This window comes from Lactuca virosa, chromosome 1 (genome assembly GCF_052849685.1).
Source record: "Lactuca virosa cultivar CGN04683 chromosome 1, Lactuca_virosa_CGN04683_v6, whole genome shotgun sequence".
NCBI lineage: Eukaryota > Viridiplantae > Streptophyta > Magnoliopsida > Asterales > Asteraceae > Lactuca > Lactuca virosa.
In genome coordinates this window covers 92,218,890-92,238,296 of record NC_136426.1, presented here as the reverse complement: position 1 = coordinate 92,238,296, position 19,407 = coordinate 92,218,890, and the positions used below count along the sequence as shown (strand labels likewise).

The following is a 19,407-nucleotide window of genomic DNA, read 5'->3' as shown; positions in this document are numbered from 1 at the left end:
GAAAGTGTGGTGATTTGAAGAAAACGAGATTTTCTTGGGCAACACTTCGACCGGGAAGTGGTAAGTTTTTTGGGAATCTCGGAGCTTCGGACCTTCGTCGGAACTTGGATACGGAACCGGGGCGTCGGGGGAGTCTCGAGGGGCTCGGAAGTCAAAAAGTGAGAGAGAAATGGAGAATTTGTGCAAGAGAAGTCGAAACCATCGCGCCTATTTATAGGGATGGAAGTTGGCCTCGTACGCTGGGAAGTGGTAGACTCCATCGGTTGAATTTATTTTTAATTATATTTTGTTTAATAAGCCGGGACAGGAAAAATCCGTTAAAAATTCATAACTTCTTCATCCAATGTCCGTTTTCGTCTGTCTTTTTACCGTTGTACTACTATTGTCGAGATCTTCAATTCTCGTTTAGGTTACATCGGCTAAAAATCGTTCGATCTTTATTTCGAATTTTTAGCTGTCTACTGCTGTTCTGAAACTTAGAAAAATCATAACTTCTTTTTATGTACGCTTATGGTTTGTTATTATCTACGACTTTCGTTTAGATACTTAAGGCTAAAAAGTATTTTATTAAAATTTCACTTTTTATGCTTAACAGTGTTTTACCGGTTGTGTCACGGATTTTCGATTGGTCATAACTTCTTCGTTATAACTCGGATTTGAGTGTTCTTTATATTTCTGAAAACCTTGACACAATATCTAACATTTTATGTATCCCAATTGAGACTTTAGAACACTTTATTTTTGACGCTATTTTTATTGATTCCAAAATAGATTATAACATTTGACTTTTTGAACAATACATTGACTTGGAATATCGGGTTGTCACATCATCCCCCCGTTAGAGGGAATTTCGTCCCGAAATTTAATCTAAGATAGAGTTCATGGACTAGGAAAAAGATGTGGGTACTTTTGTTTCATCTGATCCTCGCGCTCCCAGGTGTATTCAGGTCCTCGCTTGGCATTCCAACGAACCTTCACAATGGGTATGCGACTTTGTTTAGTTTTTTTAATTTCCTGATCCATGATTTCTACTGGCTCTTCTACGAATTGGAGACTGTTAGGGTACAAAGTTTTCCATGAATGACTTTGTAATGTTTGACTTTTGTAAAACCCACTTGCATGTGGAGTATTAGCCTTATGACACATGAGAGATAGAGAGTGAGAGAGAGACATGTAAACACCTCTATATAAGGTGGGTTTAGTCCACTTGTAGAGGTGTGCTTGAGAGATGTAAAAGTGAGTGTGTAAGTGTGTGTTATTTATGTAGTCTAGATCTAGATCCTTTTTGTGTAACACCATATACAATCAATACATCTCTTGAACACCCAAATCACCATGTTCATTGTGCAAACTTTAATTCCGCATGCCAAACCATGTTCTATAATCACTACAATTGGTATCAGAGCGGGTCTTCAAGATCAAGGTGATTTTTGAAGAACGATTCTTGGTTTGGCAATTTTTGTCACAATCTGAACAATTTTGGTGAGTCTCTCTCTATGATCTCTCGTAATATTTGATTCGTGCGTTGCGTTCTTGATTCATGATCATTTGACTCGTTGGATCAAATTTTTTCTTGAAAAACCCCATTGTTGATCCAATATTTTTTTTTAAGATCAAATCTAATCAAAAATAATAGTGTACTGTTCATGTCTGATCTATTCGAAGCCCAAATTAGTTTGAAATCTGTTACTGTTCATGATTCACATATTTGAGTCCAAACATCATATATATCGTTAATGTTTATTTCTATAAGCCCAAAATTACTTTTAATTCCTTATGTGAGAATATTTGAGCCCAAAGACTGGATCCGATAATGTGCATTTAATCGATCGCATTTATTCGTTTATATGTTCGTCAACATTTGTTCGAAACTCTGATGTCGCATTCAATGTTACTGGTTAATCTTGTTCTTAAGTTTCGTTTTCACTCTATTGTTTCTAATAATCAATGAGATTTGATTTTTGTGATAAACTTGTGAATCGGGTGTTATCAATTTCATACCGATTAGGATCAAGTAAGTCAATCGTTTGATTAATCTCGATGAAATTGATCAAGAACCATCAATTATTTTCTGTTTGATATCAATATCAAGGATAGATTCATTGGTTTGGGTTTGTCGATTGATGAATTGAAGAGTCAAAACAAACAGTCAAAATTGGTGTTCTTGGTTCAACTTGTACGCATGCTTTACTGAGTTGTACAATTGGTTCATCATCATTTTGTTCTTCAGTTCCGATTTCACTTCATTGTTCCTAATAATCAATGAAAAATTGAAATCAAGTTTTGATGGTGTTGAATTCGTGTTCGTTGTATGACTTTCAATTTTGACTGGTCTTACTTTAAATCGATTGAAAGTCGAATTTATCATGGTCCACTGGAAATAGTTTGGAATCGATGATGTTGAAGTCGATTGAACGAAAGATGTGAAATCGATTTGGGTTAAGATTCGAAGACTTGAATATCGATCTGTTATATCAAGAAGTAAATGTTTCGAAGCCTTGGTTATATGATCGAAGATTGGATGGTGTTTGATTGTGAGTTGGGGAAGAACACAAGATGACGTCGAATAAAGTTTTGAATAGATTTGATCAATCGGTTGGAATGTCGAATATCATTTTGTTATTGGACGATTTAAGATGACCTTTGTTGTAAGGAGATGGTTTGCTATTGAACTGATTTTGGGGTTGATCGATTCGAAGGGTATTTGCTTTCGGTTTGGGAAGAACGAACGAAATTTGGGTTTAATGACTAACGAAAGAAATTTTGATTATGAACAAATGATCGACTGGGTTGGAAATCTAAACTTAACTGAGTATGAATCAATTAACGAAAATGGGTGTTTGATTTCGTACGAAGCCTTGATGTTGAGCTGTTGTTGAATGAACGTAGTGTGTTGTTCTAGCAAACGAAAAACTGTAAGAACGAAGTTATGATTCAGAGGTTGGATGATTAAGAGGTTACTGTTCATTAAGAGGCTTCGTTATGCTTCGATTTCGTGTGAAAAAGTTCGTGTGTTTGGATGAAATTTCGTACGAAGTGAAGCATGGATGATTTCGTACGAAGTGAACAATGGCTGGAAAAGTTTCGTTCATATGAACAACTGGATTCGTACGAATTGTGAATTTTTCGTATGAATTGGAAAGAAGAAAGAAATGTTTCGAAAATGGTCCTTGAAGATTCGCATGTTTGTCACATGACAATTTCGTACGAATGGCAAAATTTTCGTATGTTTGGACGCAAAGTTTTGTATGTTTGGAATGGAAAAGCAAAATTTTCGAATGTAGTCCCTCAAGTTTCGAATGGTTGACAAATGGAAAAAGGCTTCGTATGAATGATCAACATTTCGTATGTTTTGATCGAAAAGCAGAATTTTCAAAAACAGCCCCTGAACCTTCGAATATTTGGTACTTTGAAAATTAATTGAAGTTTCGAATGTTTGACACTTTTCACCCAAATTCGAAAATTTTTGAAGCTTCGTATGTTTGGGTGATTCTTCGTATGTTTGGTGCACAAAGACAGAATTTTTGAAAATAGTCCCTGAGGCTTCGAATGTTTGGCAGTTCATACCCAAATTCGAAAAAGGACTGTTTTTGCTGAAAATCAAAGAAAATGCATTTCAAGCCCCTGCAGTTTGTGCAAATTGACGCTTTCTACCCAGCTTTGGAAAAGGGGGAGAGTTTTGCATATTTTGCTGTTTTGGGCGCACCGGGTCGCTGCAGAATTTTGAAATTGACAATTTCTACCCATTTTTGAGAAATTTTGTCAAAGGCGATCCGTGAACGAAGCTAAAAATTCAATATTTTTTGGATTTTTCGGATTGAAGCACAAAGTTTATGCCACATGTTAAGGGGGAGTTTTGACACGAAAAATTCCAAATAGAGCACGTTCTCTTTCCTTGAAGGTTTTATAATCAATTTTCGATTATAAAAAGGGGGAGAAATTTATATGGAAATTCGAACTTGAATTTTTCATATTACGCGGATTTGACGACCGAAGTGACCTTGAATTTTTGAAGCTTACGAAATGATGCAATTGGAAGTTCGAAAATGATTTATTTTCGAAATGGGTTTGGTTTTATTGATGATTTTTGGGGTGTGCTTTATGCTCAACTTTTGGTGATCAATTTGGAGTTTGAGAAGCTCATGATCATTCGTTGATGCTCGGTTTGTACGGTCTCACATCCTAGAGCCCAAATTGAAGAATCATGGAAGAATTGAAGATTGAAGTTCGTTTCGACATGTGTCACACTTGAGACTCGGATCGCGTAGTTGCTTGATTTTGGAAGATTTGAAGTGGGTCATTCATTCCTAACTTTGAGGGGGAGAATGTTGGGATACAAAGTTTTCCATGAATGACTTTGTAATGTTTGACTTTTGTAAAACCCACTTGCATGTGGAGTATTAGCCTTATGACACATGAGAGATAGAGAGTGAGAGAGAGACATGTAAACACCTCTTTATAAGGTGGGTTTAGTCCACTTGTAGAGGTGTGCTTGAGAGATGTAAACGTGAGTGTGTAAGTGTGTGTTATTTATGTAGTCTAGATCCAGATCCTTTTTGTGTAACACCATATATAATCAATACATCTCTTGAACACCCAAATCACCATGTTCATTGTGCAAACTTTAATTCCGCATGCCAAACCATGTTCTATAATCACTATAGAGACTCTCGTTGATTTTAATTTCGTCCAGAGGGATGACGAGAGTCTCATCGGACAGGCATTTCTTTAGGTTCGACACGTGAAAGGTAGGGTGTACGTTATTGAGTTCCTGCAGTAATCGAAGTTTGTATGCCACCGGGCCGATCCTGGCAAGGATCTCGAATGGTCCGACATACCTAGGATTTAGTTTCCCATGTTTTCCAAAACTTATTAATCCCTTTCAGGGGGAGACTTTCAATAGCACCCGGTCCCCAACTTGGAATTCCAAGGGTTTCCGTCTTTTATCCGCATAACTCTTTTGTCTGTCTCTAGAAGCCTTTAGTCGTTGTCGGATTTGGACAATCTTCTCGGTAGTTTCCCTTATGATTTCCGGGCCAGTGAGAGTGTTGTCGGGTACTTGACCTCTAGCTAGTTACGTGTCACCCACTTCAGCCCAGCACAGAGGTGATCTGCACTTGCGGCCATAGAGGGCTTCGAATGGGGCAACTTTGATGCTAGTGTGATAGCTATTGTTGTACGAGAACTCGACCAATGGTAAATGGGTATCCCAAGCCTTACCAAAATCGATCACACAAGCTCTTAGCATATCTTCTAAGGTTTGAATGGTTCTCTCGCTCTGGCCGTCGGTTTGTGGGTGGTAGGCGGTACTCATGTCTAGCCTCGTTCCTAGAGATTTTTGTAGTGACTGCCAGAACCTCGAGGTGAATCTACTATCTCGGTCCAAGATAATGGATATTGGTACACCATGCAGTCGTAAAATCTCCCTGATGTATGTTCTAGTTAGTTTCTCCAGCTTATCTGTTTCCTTTATTGGTAGGAAGTGCGCGGATTTGGTTAACCTGTCGACGATCACCCAGATGGTGTCAAGTCCACTTGCTGTCTTGGGTAACTTGGTTATGAAATCCATGGTTATCCGCTCCCACTTCCACTCGGGTATTTCCGGTTGTTGCAACAATCCCGAGGGCTTTTGGTACTCTACCTTGACTTTGGCTCAGGTCAGACATTTGCCTACATAGGTAGCAATTTCGGCTTTCAGGTTTGGCCACCAATACAGTTTCTTGAGATCCAGATACATCTTGTCTGAACCGGGATGTACGGAGTATCGAGTCTTATGGGCCTCATTCATGACAACATCTCTGAATCCGCCAAACTTCGGCGTCCAGATCCGATTCATGAAGTAACGAACTCTGTCATCCTTTACTTCAAGATTCTTATCCATTCCTCTTAAGGCTTCACCCGCCACATTTTCGGGTTTCAAGGCTTCTAATTGAGCTTCCTTGATTTGTGTGGACAGGTTTGAATGGATCGTCATGGTTAAGGATTTCACTCGGCGGTCCAAGTATTCCTTTCGGCTGAGGGCATCAGCTACTACATTAGCTTTTCCAGGATGATAACGAAATTCGCATTCGTAATCGTTTAGTAGTTCTACCCATCGTCTTTGCCTCATGTTGAGTTCCTTTTGATTGAGGATGTGCTGGAGGCTCTTATGGTCGGTGAAGATTGTATATTTCGTGCCGTAGAGATAGTGTCTCCAGATCTTTAGAGCGAAGATGATTGCTCCTAGTTCAAGATCGTGTGTGGTATAATTGACCTCGTGCCTCTTGAGCTGTCTCGAGGCGTATGCGATGACCTTCCCTCATTGCATTAGGACACATCCAAGTCCCTGGTTGGACGCATGGCAGTAGACCACAAAGTCTTCTGTTCCTTCTGGCAAAGATAATATAGGTGCGCTGCATAGGGCTCGCTTTAGTGTTTGGAATGCAACGTCTTGTTTTTCTCCCCAGCTGAAGGTTACACCCTTCTGAGTCAGGGTGGTAAGTGGCTTAGGAATCTTCGAGAAGTTTTGTATGAACCTCCGGTAATACCCAGCGAGGCCCAAGAATTGTCGGATTTCCGTTGGAGTCCTTGGAGTTGACCAGTTCTCGATTGCCTTGATTTTGGAAGGGTCCACGTGTATCCCCTCCTTGCTGACCATGTGACCTAGGAAATCTACTTTCCGAATCCAAAATTCACACTTTGAGAATTTCGCGTATAGCTTCTCTGTCCTTAATGTTTCCAAGACCTGTCAGAGGTGTTGGCTATGTTCCTCTTTGCTCCTTGAATAGATGAGTATATCATCTATGAACATGATCACAAATTTGTCCAGGAAAGGATGACATACTCGGTTCATCAAGTCCATGAACACCACCGGTGCATTTGTCAATCCGAAGGGCATTACTACAAACTCGTAGTGACCATAGCGAGTTCGAAATGCCATTTTGGGAACGTCTCCTTCCAGGACTCGCAGCTGGTGATACCCAAATCTTAAATCGATCTTTGAGAAGTAGCTCGCTCCTTGTAGTTCGTCGAACAGATCGTCTATGTGCGGTAAGGGAAATCGGTTCTTGATCGTGAGTTTGTTCAGTTCCCGGTAATCGATGCACATGCGAAAAGATCTGTCCTTCTTCTTTACGAACAGAACCGGTGCTCCCCAAGGTGAGAAGCTCGGCCTGATGAATCCTTTGCTGAGAAGTTCGTTCAGCTGGCTTGATAATTCCTGCATTTCTGCCGGTGCTAGACGGTATGGCGATTTTGCTACTGGGGTAGCTCTGGGAATTAAGTCGATTCTGAACTCGACTTGGCGTTCTGGTGGAACTCCTGGAAGATCTTTAGGGAAAATGTTGGGGAAGTTGAAGACTTCCGGAATGTCTTTAATGTCCTTCACCTCTCGTTTCTTATCTACCACGTGGGCTAGGAAGGCATGATATTCTTTGTGCAGATATTTTCGGGCTTTGACGCAAGAGATGATTTGTAAATTGGTATCGGGCTTGTCACCATAAATGACAAGAGTTTCGCCACTTGGCAGATTAAGGCGAACGGCCCTTTTGAGACACAGTATATCGGCATGGTGAAGGCTTAACCAATCTATACCGATGATGACATCAAAGCTTCTTATAGTGATCGGCGTTAGATTGATTCGGAAAAAGTGTTCATTTAGAGCTAGTGTGCAGCCTACATACAAATCGTTTGTGCTTTCTGTTTTACCGTTTGCCATTTCTACTGTAAATATCTTATTGAGTGCTTGGGGTTTTTAATTAAGTAAGTGTTTGAATTTATGCATGCATAAATGTCGTTGAGGAGAAACGTACCCGTAACCACTGTGGGATCGGCTATTGCCTCGTTCTGCCCTATTGCCAACACTCTTCCTACGCCGCCAACATTCTTTTCCTTAGGGCAATCCCTCTTGTAGTGCCCAGTTTCCCCACACCCATAACATGCCTGGCTCACTCCAGCACCAGGAACTTGGGTGATTGTTCGCGTCGGTGCCTTACAGAAACGGGCAGTCTGCCCTTTCCTGTCGCAGGTTTTACAGTGCATCTCCCGGCAATTTCCGTTGTGATGGTAATGACATTTGTTGCACTTTGGTAGGTTCCCAGCATATTGTTTTGTCGGCGTAGGGGTAACGGGGACAGCAATGGGGGCAGTAGCGGCATGGACTGCCACTATCTATTGTTTCTTTGAAGGTTCTTGGGAAGATTGACCTTTCCTCTTGTTCCAAAACTTTTTCTTGTTGTTGTTGTTGGCATTGCTGTTATTGTTTTTGCTTCCTTTGGTTGGTTCTGGGACGACGGTCATGACATCTTGGCAGACTCCATGATCGACGAGGGATTGTGCCAGTTGTTTGGCACTATCGAACGTCGTGGGTTTGGAAGCTAGCACACTTCCTCGAAGCTGGGGCGACAGCCCCTAGATATACCTTTCCACCTTCTTGCTTTCTAGGGCCATCCCTGGGCAAAGTATTGTCAAGTCACTGAACCTATTCGTATAGGTTGTGATGTCCGAGCCCATCATAGTAAGGCCCCAAAGCTCCTGTTCGAGCTTCTGAATCTCGCGCCTTGGGCAGTACTCTCGCAGTAGCATTTGCTTCAGGTTCTCCCAACCCATGGAGTTTGCCACCACCAGAGTTAGTGACTTGACGTGGCCATTCCACCACGTTAGGGCTCGTTCGGAGAAAGTACAAGCGGCAAATTTTACTTTGCTCTCTTCGGGGCATGAGCAGATCTCGAATACGGCTTCCGTTTTCTCTATCCATTGGGATAGAGCCATTACTCCCCCAGTTCCATTAAAGGGGATGGGTTTGCTGTTGGAGAAGTCCTTGTAAGTACATTCCCCGGAACGACCCTGGTTTTGGCCATTAGTAGAGCTATTTATTCCTCCTCCTGATCCGTTGTTACTTATTTGTGCCATTGCTGCGGTTTCGGCAGCTGTTACAGCAGCCTGAAAGGTAGCAGCATCCATCGATGGAGGTGGTGGTGGAGGTGGTGTTGGTGCTCCTGTAGTATTGAAGCGTCAAGGATTCCTTCTTGGCAGCATGATTCTGCCATGAGTTAAGAGATGAATTCTTGATAAGTCTTCAAAAATGATTATGGAAAGTCTTAGTATTATATGTTTTGCGTTCCGAACATTACCGAATTTTGTAAGTTAATGGAAACTTTCAACAATAAGTGTATGATTTCCTTAGTATTTTAAGAACTTAATGGAATACTCAAAGAAATAATAAATGTGTGTCAATCTCATTGATGTTAATATTAGATACAACGATCAGGAAAAATTGACCTTACATGGGTCTAGGGTACATCAATGAAAATGGGAAAATTTGACAGCATTCCGACCCCCGAACTGTGTACTCACAATCCGTCGAGTTTACATTCGTAAAGGAAAGAGTAGCACCAACGCTTAGTCGATAAGTATATACATAGCGCCAGAAGTACGCGCTTTACTCCGAGCGGGTGGCACGTTGCGGACCATGGTATGTGGTTGTGGAAGCTCGGGCTACTTGACGTTCAGCCTCGATAAAGCGCCTTTCCAATGCGGCTTGGCTTTTACAGAACTCCCTCACTTCGACTCTAACAACAGTAATGTCCTTCTGAAGGGAAAAGGTGTTCTCTATTGTTCGCTCATGTTCTTCGTCCAAACGACGAAGACGTACTGCAGTGACTGTAGCGGTGGCGCCAATGTCCAAGAGCCGGTCGGCGTTCACTCTTGCTTGCTCGCCTTGGTTGGTGATGCGACGAACCATGACAGGGAGTGCCCTGTCAGCCGAACCTCCGTTGCTGAGGTTATAAAAGCCTTGTCCCATGCCGTACGGTGGGCGTTGTCCTTGTTCCTTGCTCCATCGTTTCAGGTCCACAGCCCAGTGGGGCGTCGGGCCCTGAAAGTTCCTTCGGGGATTTGCTGCTCCTCAGGGAGGATTGTAGATCTCTGGTCCCGATTCAGTGCTCCAACCATCTCCTTCCTCTTCTGAATCCTCGTCTGGGTCTTCCTCGGGATCCTCTTCGGAATCCTCTTCTGGCTCTTCCTCGGGAATCTCTTTGGGATCTTCCTCTGGGTCCTCCTCAATCCAGCCTCCATTACCCTGGTTGGGGTAGTAGGGATCCCCGGAAATGTGAAATCCTGCCATTTCGTCTGATTGATAATAGAGGTACGAGAATTATATATAAAACTTGGGAGTAAAAAGGAAATTTTTGATAAGTATAATTTTTATTTATTTGACGATTCCTATTTCTAACTAAATATCGAGGTTCGCACGATTATTACAGTTCTTATAGTTTTATAAAATACTCCTATAGTATTTCAAATTTGTAAGTTTGATTCTAGTATTTTCCTTTGGTAAGTTTTTGACTTGTTGCTCACTACGACCATTCCTCGACATACGTTGGTCAGATCTAGGATAAATATAGTTGATCAGGCTATATCTATTCTCGATCTGATTACATACCCCGAGGCCTAACCGTAGCATCTCAACTTGTCTTAATACTTTTGTAAAATTTTGGCTATGATACTAGACCGATGCATGCATGTACTTATACTTTTATAAAACTAGTATTTTATTTTCTCAAAAGTATAGTTGTGAAAACCTTTTTTCAGAGGGTTTTAGTCCCTTTGCATTTATAGTTTGTATATCTTATGTGGTTCGATATACTTAGTTCACTATAAACAATGCTCTGATCCCAATCTGTCACACCCCCAAACCAGAATGGCGGAAACATTCGGGGGTGGGTGACTTCACATAGTATCATAACAGTTGAATATTTGTAAAGAAAGTAAACACAACCATCATAAATATAAATTAAAAGTTACGTTGTTGCATGTGATACATGTCTCCAAAATAATATTACAAATATGATGATTAAATAAGTTTTGAAAACAGACGCCTTAGCGTCCCTTCTCCAAAAGCTGAGGTTTTACCTGTATTACTGATTCCCTGAGAAATACAAGTAGTTTTGAAAAAGTGTCAACAATTAAGTTGGTGAGTTCATAAGCGTTTTTGTACTAAAATTTGTATGTCTTTCGGTAAAAATAACTGAACGTGTTTCCAGAAAATCCAATATTTTCCATGTATGTGTGGTAGTTTGAAAAAGTTCCAAAGGCTGGAATGCAATAGTATCTTTCATGCTAAAAAGGGTGTAAGTGGATTTATACATATATAATGTAATTACTGAATGCATTTAATAGTCTCGTAAATCAAAGATATTTCGATACTCCATGTGAGTTTTATAACCATGCTATTGACCCAGACTGCCTGTAACAACGTTCTTCAGGCGTTGCAGTGTTATGACGTTTGTCACCCCAGACCTGCCGGTCTAACTGTAGCTAACAGTTTAGGTGCGGGATTGTCAATCCCGTATAGATCTATACACAAGTATCACGCTCTCCCTACAAGAGATTATGGTTTATAATACAGGACTTGAAATGCGTACTTGAGAATACAGTGAAGCCGGATGTCTCACAAAACTTTGTATCAATAGATTTACGGAATGAAAAGTCCACATTTCTTGTAAATGAAAATATTTCCTTTTTATAATGTTTACGTAAAGATGTCATGAATAACTTGTAAACTATACCCATTATAGTTTTTCGAAAGTGTGTTCCGTTTGGTGATGAAACTCGGTGTAATACCAACTTTGCATGTAAAGTGTAATGTTGGTAGTAATGTTGTTTACATTTATAAACAAAATGTAGGTAAAGTATTTGAAACCATATATAACGATGCGTATTTTAACATAAGTTTTTCTCGTGTTTCACTTGTATTCCCCCCCCCCCCTCCCTAAAACATCAAAAAAACGTGAAAATGTGGGGGTATGAAATCACCTGGAAAGTGTGGTGATTTGAAGAAAACGAGAATTTCTTGGGCAGCACTTCGACCGGGAAGTGGTAAGTTCTTCGGGAATCTCGGAGCTTCGGACCTTCGTCGGAACTTGGATACGGAACCGGGGCATCGGGGGAGTCTCGAGGGGCTCGGAAGTGAAAAAGTGAGAGAGAAATGGAGAATTTGTGCAAGAGAAGTCGAAACCCTCGCACCTATTTATAGGGGTGGAAGTTGGCCTCGTACGTTGGGCGTACGCCAAAGTACGTGGGGCGTACCTCGTACGCGGGGCGTACGTCAGCGATGACGTCACCGGTCGCCGGTCTTCGGATGGGACGGGAGTAGAGGGTATAGGGGCGACGTGGCCGATCCGAGGCCGTGCATTGGGTACGCTGGGCGTACTCCGAAGTACGTGGGGCGTAATCCTTCGGATAAGCCTCGAAGTGTGTGCCCAAATCTTTGAAAATCTGTAACTTTCGCATACGAGCTCCGTTTTCGACGTTCATTATATCCACGCGTAGGTGAGAATATACTCTACAACTTTCATTTAGACTCCATCGGCAAATTTTGAATTTATTTTTAATTATATTTTGTTTAATAGGCCGGGACAGGAAAAATCCGTTAAAAATTCATAACTTCTTCATCCGATGTCCGTTTTCGTCTGTCTTTTTACCGTTGTACTACTATTGTCGAGATCTTCAATTCTCGTTTAGGTTACATTGGCTAAAAATCGTTCGATCTTTATTTCGAATTTTTAGCTGTCTACTGCTGTTCTGAAACTTAGTAAAATCAGAACTTCCTCATACGAAGTCAGATTTGGACGTTCTTTTTATGTACGCTTATGGTTTGTTATTATCTACGACTTTCGTTTAGATACTTAAGGCTAAAAAGTATTTTATTAAAATTTCACTTTTTATGCTTAACAGTGTTTTACCGGTTGTGTCACGGATTTTCGATTGGTCATAACTTCTTCGTTATAACTCGGATTTGAGTGTTCTTTATATTTCTGAAAACCTTGACACAATATATAACATTTTATGTATCCCAATTGAGACTTTAGAACACTTTATTTTTGACGCTATTTTTATTGATTCCAAAATAGATTATAATATTTGACTTTTTGAACAATACATTGACTTGGAATATCGGGTTGTCACACGGATCGTATAGAAGGGTGTTTGAAGCACCTAGAAGAGGTTTGGAGCACTTGGGAGTGATATGGAGCAACAATGGGACCTTGTTGCCCATCTGCTGAAGACTTGGGCCAAGAAGGATGTTGTTGCGCCAAGGGCACTCTTTCTTGCACCAAGATACTCCCTCTTGCGCCATAAGATATCCCTCTTGCGCCATGAAGTATGTTGTTTCGCCAAACATGGCCTTGTTGTGCCCTGCATGTTATTGTTGCGTTAAGATAGTGATGTTGCTCTGCCACACTTGATGCCTCTTGTGCCATCCATATTCTTGTTGCGCCATGATGACGCAAAATGGACCATCTTGGTCCTTGATGAGCCAAGTATGCTATGAAGTCCTCTATGATGCTCAAGATGGAAGAATGTTCCAGAAGATGTTGCATGACGGAATATGATTGGTTGTCATCATTCATGGGCCTATAGGCCAATGGGCTTGGCCCATTAGGTTTTCAGGTTTGATCCCTCATGTATAAATAGGCTCATACCCCTATCATTGTAAATTGCTAAATTTTTGTGAGAGCTCAAAGTGAGATACAATTTTGAGTTCTTGTAATAGTTCCAAAAAGTTAATAAAATCATCTCTCTCTCTCTCTCTCTCTCTCTCTCTCTCTCTCTCTCTCTCTCTCGTTTATCCGTGGACGTAGGTCACCTTGACCGAACCAGGTTAAATATCATGTTCTTTTGATTTACGTTTTTTAGAAGTTTTGTGAGTTTACCGAAGCTTGTGTTTTGATATTTGTCTGAAGTGCTTAACTTGTTTAGTAGTCACCCAACATTCTTGATGTTCATAGGTTATTGTTATCAATAGAAAAAACATAGATCATTTCTAGGTTGCATGTGAATTTAAGGGTTTAAGTGTTTTTTCGGCCACATGAATTTTTTTATAACCTAGAAAACTCATCAAACTCATGTTTTGATGTTTACGTTTGTACATTTGTTTTGGTCATCTTCTTGTAACTTATATAAGTTGTTTAAATAAAGAATAAATGAAAATAACTTGCCATTCTACAATGTTAGATTACTCGTGTGGTTCGGTTTGTGGATAGTCTTGTGGTTTTGTTTTATGTGTTTGGGTAGGTTTCGTTCTAACGGAGCCGAATTTTTTTGGTTAAAAAGTTGAAAACCAATATATCGGTTAATCTTTTGGTTTCAATGAACTATAGTAGTTTAGTGGTTAATACGAGATCAAAGGAGATGAGAAACTATTCATTGTATGTTTTGTTTCAACATAACATGTTTCTAAAGAAATTATTTGCTACAAGTAATTATTCTTCGTACGAAAAAAATATTATTATCAAATGAAACTATTCAACAAATATATAAAATCGATAAATTAATGTTGAGAAAAACATAAAAGAAATTCTTGTATGTTGATTATATGACATTGTTGGTCAAGCATAAAAAATTTAAAAAAAAAATTAAAAAGAAAAAAAATCCATAAAACAATAAGATAAAATTCGAAAAACGGTTTTTGCATTTTTTTTTTAGTATACCTTAAGTTAGAAATTGAATTAAAATATTCCCAATGGTTTCTAAAATATGACATATTTCCAAATTGAGCAATTTACTGAAATGATACTATTTATCATTCATCGATAAAAATATAATCGTCGAAAAAACTAATTATCATCGCCATATCAAACTTAGTAAATCATAAAACTCAAGATCTGTGTAAATCCACCCAAATGGAGAATAAATTGTTAAATTTCTATGTCGCTATATTGAATTTCCATTTTGACTAATAATACATTACAAATTTGTTTTAATAGTAAGTTTGACAAAATGTTCTTAAGTTTATCCCCCGGTACATTAAAGCTCTTAAGTTTGACAAAATGTTCGGCTTTACTCTTTTTCTGATACATTACAGCCCTTACGTTTGTCAAAAATAGATTTACCAAGTTTTAAATAGGAAAAAAATAATAATAAATAAATAAAAAAGGTGAAAGCCTTCGCTTTTAGTGAACCAAAAATACACAAGAATAAAAATAAATATTTCTACCAAACTTAATGACTTTTATTAAATTATCCCTTACTAATACAAATAATATGTTTGACACAAATAACATCCATATTTTCTATAGGCCCGTCTTATTTTGTAATACAAATAATCTGCATTTTTATATTTATTTTAATATTTTATTAACTTTAAAAAAAAAATAAGAATAGGTCTCTCTCTATCTCTCTCTTTCTCTCTCAACCCTTTAAGAAGATGAACCATATAATAAAACTCTTTTACTATTAAAAAAAAACCACCCCCACTTAAATGTCGACTTCTTGAATCTCCCCCCCCCCCCCCCAATCTCTCCTAATTTCCCCACCAACATGCCCTTCTTCTCTACCACTGTCACCAACATCTTCTCCGACAACCCACCACACTCCTTCTCCACTATCGCATCGAAAAACCATCTAGATCTCAGCTTCGTTGAACCCAATGGCGGCGCAAGAGGGTTGCGATCGGGGGAGGTAAGAGTTTCATTTGACTTTCATTGAAGCCAGTAGCGGAAAAACCCTTCGTGACCAACCCCATCTTCTATCATATGTTGACAACGACTTCCCCTTCTTCCCTTTTGAGGAAATGACACTGTCTTCTGCTTCCACTCCTTTTTTACAACACCACTGTCATCCATTATAATGGTGGTTGATCGTTAGCCTTATTATGTTGGTTTAATACATGGTCATCAAAGTATAGTTCATGCCATCATTTTGTCCCAAAAGTTTATAGCATCATAATATTAATAATTAATGATATATAAAGTTTTTAGACAATAATTAACGAGATATCATCAAGCACATCAAGCGACCTTGCGAAGGTTATCTCCTCTTTCGGTTTCCGATGTATTCGACTAAGACCCTCTTTTTTCACCTTATCTCGACCCATCGGGCGAACTATCGCTTCGTGTTCGAGCTCATACTCCTTTTTTTCAAATAAAACCCGAAATGAGCATTCAACGAAGTAGTGTAACTCATCTCGGAAACATCGGTTCTCTTCGAACCACTTTCTTCGCTACCATACTCTATTTGCCACTTTAGGGAAATATATAAAAACTTCCAAATCCGAATGGCCTCTTTTTTGTCAATTTTATAAAGTTCAAGCACCGTCCCGTTGAATTTTGTGATTGATTTATTCATTTTGTCAAACTTGCGAGTGCATTGGTATTTTGTCTGATAACGGCATAACCTATAACGATGTGAAACCACTCCTTAATGTATTGCCAAAAATGCTACTCATTTTGTGCATTTCCGGTTATATGATCTTCAAAGATGTCGACCCATGATTCCGCTAATATTTTCTCTTATTCTGGTGTCTACTATTCATGGTGTCTACTATTCAGGGGTCACCTTTTCTTTTTCTAACCAGTGCTTTTCCCTTTACCTTTTCTCGTGTTTTGGGGTTGGATGGTTCGGGTTGGGTTTCTCGAACAAATTTGGGTTCCGAATCGGGTTCGGATTGGGTTGGGTTTCTCATTCAATTCGACTTATGGTGTTAGGGTTGGCTTCCCGGAACATATTTGGGAAGAGGGATAAAATTCTGAATCAAGGTTAAACTAAGGGGTTGCATGGAGTAATATTGAGTGAAATCTCCGATAAAGTCTCAATATTTTGGGTCAGTTTACAGTTTAGTCCCAATGAAATAGTCCTTATTTTTTCCAACAAAAAAAGACATATTATCGTATAAAATTGGATAATCAGAATTTTTTTATTCAAAAAATAAATGTTGAGATTAAACCGTAAACTGACTCAAAATATTGGGACTTTATCGGTGATTTCTCTAATATTGATGTTGGTAGTGAAATTGTTAGGGTTGGGGTATGTGTTGTTGTAGGTAAACCGACGGATCCAAAAGGAAAACATTTGGAATTGGCGTTTGTGAACCACTCGCACATGATTTGTTGCGGCTAGATCTTAAGGTGAGATTGGTTGGAGGATTGTTTAAGGTGAGAAAGGGTTGTATTTTATGTAATAGAATGTATTATGGTTGTGACAAATGTTTGATATGGAGTGTTTTAAGAAAACAAAACCAAACAAAATAATTTTAAAAATTTAGTTGTAATAGTGACAGTGTTGGTAAAGAATAAATGTGAATCGATATATATTGTCTAGACCATTTTTGACAGATAATAGAGGACAAATCCTGTTAAATCTCACTCATTTGTTTAAAATAAAACGTAATCAAAGAAAATTGAAATGTCAAAGTTGACCATTTGAATCAACACTCGTCTTTAGATATATATTGTCTAGACCATTTTTGAAACGGCTAATCCCTCCATCTAGTCTTAACACAATTGATTATGCAACACAACTTGACCATTTGAATCAACACTCGTCTTTAGATAATAAAAGAAACTACATTCATCTACCGCTTACTAGATTATCGATCAAACATCAACCAAAATACACCATCTCGTCCAGCTAGTATGGTTGCTACTATATTATTATTGCATATATATAATAACTGGAACAACTTCTATAGCCAAATACGAATGTCAAAGTGTAATAAGAAATTATATATATATATATATATATATATATATATATATATATATATATATATATATATATATATATATTAAGCTGATCATGGTGGACGAACGTAGCTCAGGATCGTGTAAAACGTCTGTGCAATGGTTAAAAGAAGAAGAACAAGAGCAGCTATGGCAGATATAAACGACCATGGCGTTTTAAAATATGTATATCGGAAACTTGCCAATTGTACGTGCCACCCACTATGGTAATGCCGATTCACATCATCAAATAATCTCGCCATGTAACACTCATCAATATCAAAAGAAATATCCTTCCCCATATTGTTAAAAAAAGTCGCAACTTCAGCATCTGTCCCCAAATAATTCTCGATAATATTCCAATCGCATAAGTAACCCACATCTCTAGACGTGTTTATTAAACAGTCAAGCAACGTAACGTATGTAGTAAAGTGTTTAGAGCATCCACTATGACACTGTTCAAATGCCACCGTGTTTAACAAAAACGCACTCATGAAATCATCAATGGATATCGGTGGCATGTGGATTATGCCATGTTTGAAGTTAACAGTAAGGAAACTGTCCGACTCCCATGGTTTTAATTTGATCCCTGCACGTCGAAGCTTTGAGATGCTGTGGATTACATGCGGTGGTGGACGATTGTCAGGTTTTGTCTGGCGTTTGACTTCTGGTGGAAGGAAAGTTGACCGAAGAAGATCGAGCAAGTGTTTGGCGTTGATGTTTGAATACTTCTCGAGAACGTTTTCGGGTCTTTGTGTAGCTAAATTGAAAAAACTCAAAGCTAAAGCATTTAGCGTCGTGCTTTCTTCTGACATCTTTGTCAGGTCGAATAAACATTCGAGAACACAAAATGGGATCTGATTCTCGAGCCGAATAAGATCCCGTAAGAAAAACGAAACGATCCACGACATGGTTATAAGTGGATCTTGTTCATCAAACTTTACAATTCCCCCAAACTTTCTAAACAGTTCGATGATAAAGCAACCATCGAGCACCATCATCTCGATGAACTCATCGGTCTTATAATTAATGGTCTCAGAGTAACACTCCCGGATTTTGACTTCAAGCTTTTGCACGGCTTTCAAGAAGTCTTCCAAGACTATCCCTTGGGTTTGAGTTCGATCTAGTAAGTGGCGGAGGAAGCGCCACTTATGCTCCTCGATCATCTGGAGGTGGGGTTTTCCATGGTGAAAGGGTCCGATGGAGATGATGTGGGGATGGTATGATTTACCATTGATGTCGATTAGGGTTTGTGGGACTTTAAAGATGGAGCAAGTGTTCCGGCCGGCGGCAACGCTAAGTAGTTTTGGTGTGTCGGAAAGTTTGTGTTGCATCGCCGTGAGTCGATCTCTGTTGATTTCCCAGATTGTGACGGCATGTTGTTCTGCACATGGTGGAGAATCAATGTTCATTTTCGCATTTTTTGAAGCAAAGTTCATATGATATATATATGAAGGTATGATAAGTCAAATAAGGAATGAAAGGTAGAGGGAAGCAGCACGCTAACATAATCTGGTTTGGTGGCGTAGAAACAATTATTTCAGCCTAACTTATTTTTCGTTGGCCAGTCTCATTTCTGTATATATATTTTTTATTGTCGATAGCCATCGTTTGTCCACGTCACAATACTAAGAAAATTCATAAACGATCTAGAGTAGATATATAATTGAGTTTCATTTAAATTAATTTATATATTTTATCCATTTTAATATTAACCAGACATGGGGATATTATTTATTTTAAAAATAATACAAAATGACAACTATCAAAATTAATGAGAGATTGACATGTGGCAAATAGATCGTCATTTATTATAGTTGATATGTTGCCCATGCTCCACATGAGCCGTGTACGTCTGATTTGAGTGTCGTTTTGTTTATAGATTAATAGGCGTTGTTGTTGACTCTTTTAGTTGACTTTGGATTAT

The 19,407-nt window shown here is 39.0% G+C and overlaps 1 protein-coding gene across 1 annotated transcript; it reads right to left on the bottom strand.

Moving 5' to 3' along the window:
• Window positions 1–17,286: 17,286 nt before the first annotated feature.
• LOC145151330 (transmembrane protein, putative (DUF247)) lies at window positions 17,287–19,008 on the bottom strand. The gene has a single exon (XM_079075333.1). The coding sequence runs from the start codon at window positions 18,917–18,919 to the stop codon at window positions 17,555–17,557; it is 1,365 nt and encodes a 454-aa protein (XP_078931459.1). The 5' UTR covers window positions 18,920–19,008; the 3' UTR covers window positions 17,287–17,554.
• Between the last annotated feature and the right edge of the window lie 399 nt (window positions 19,009–19,407).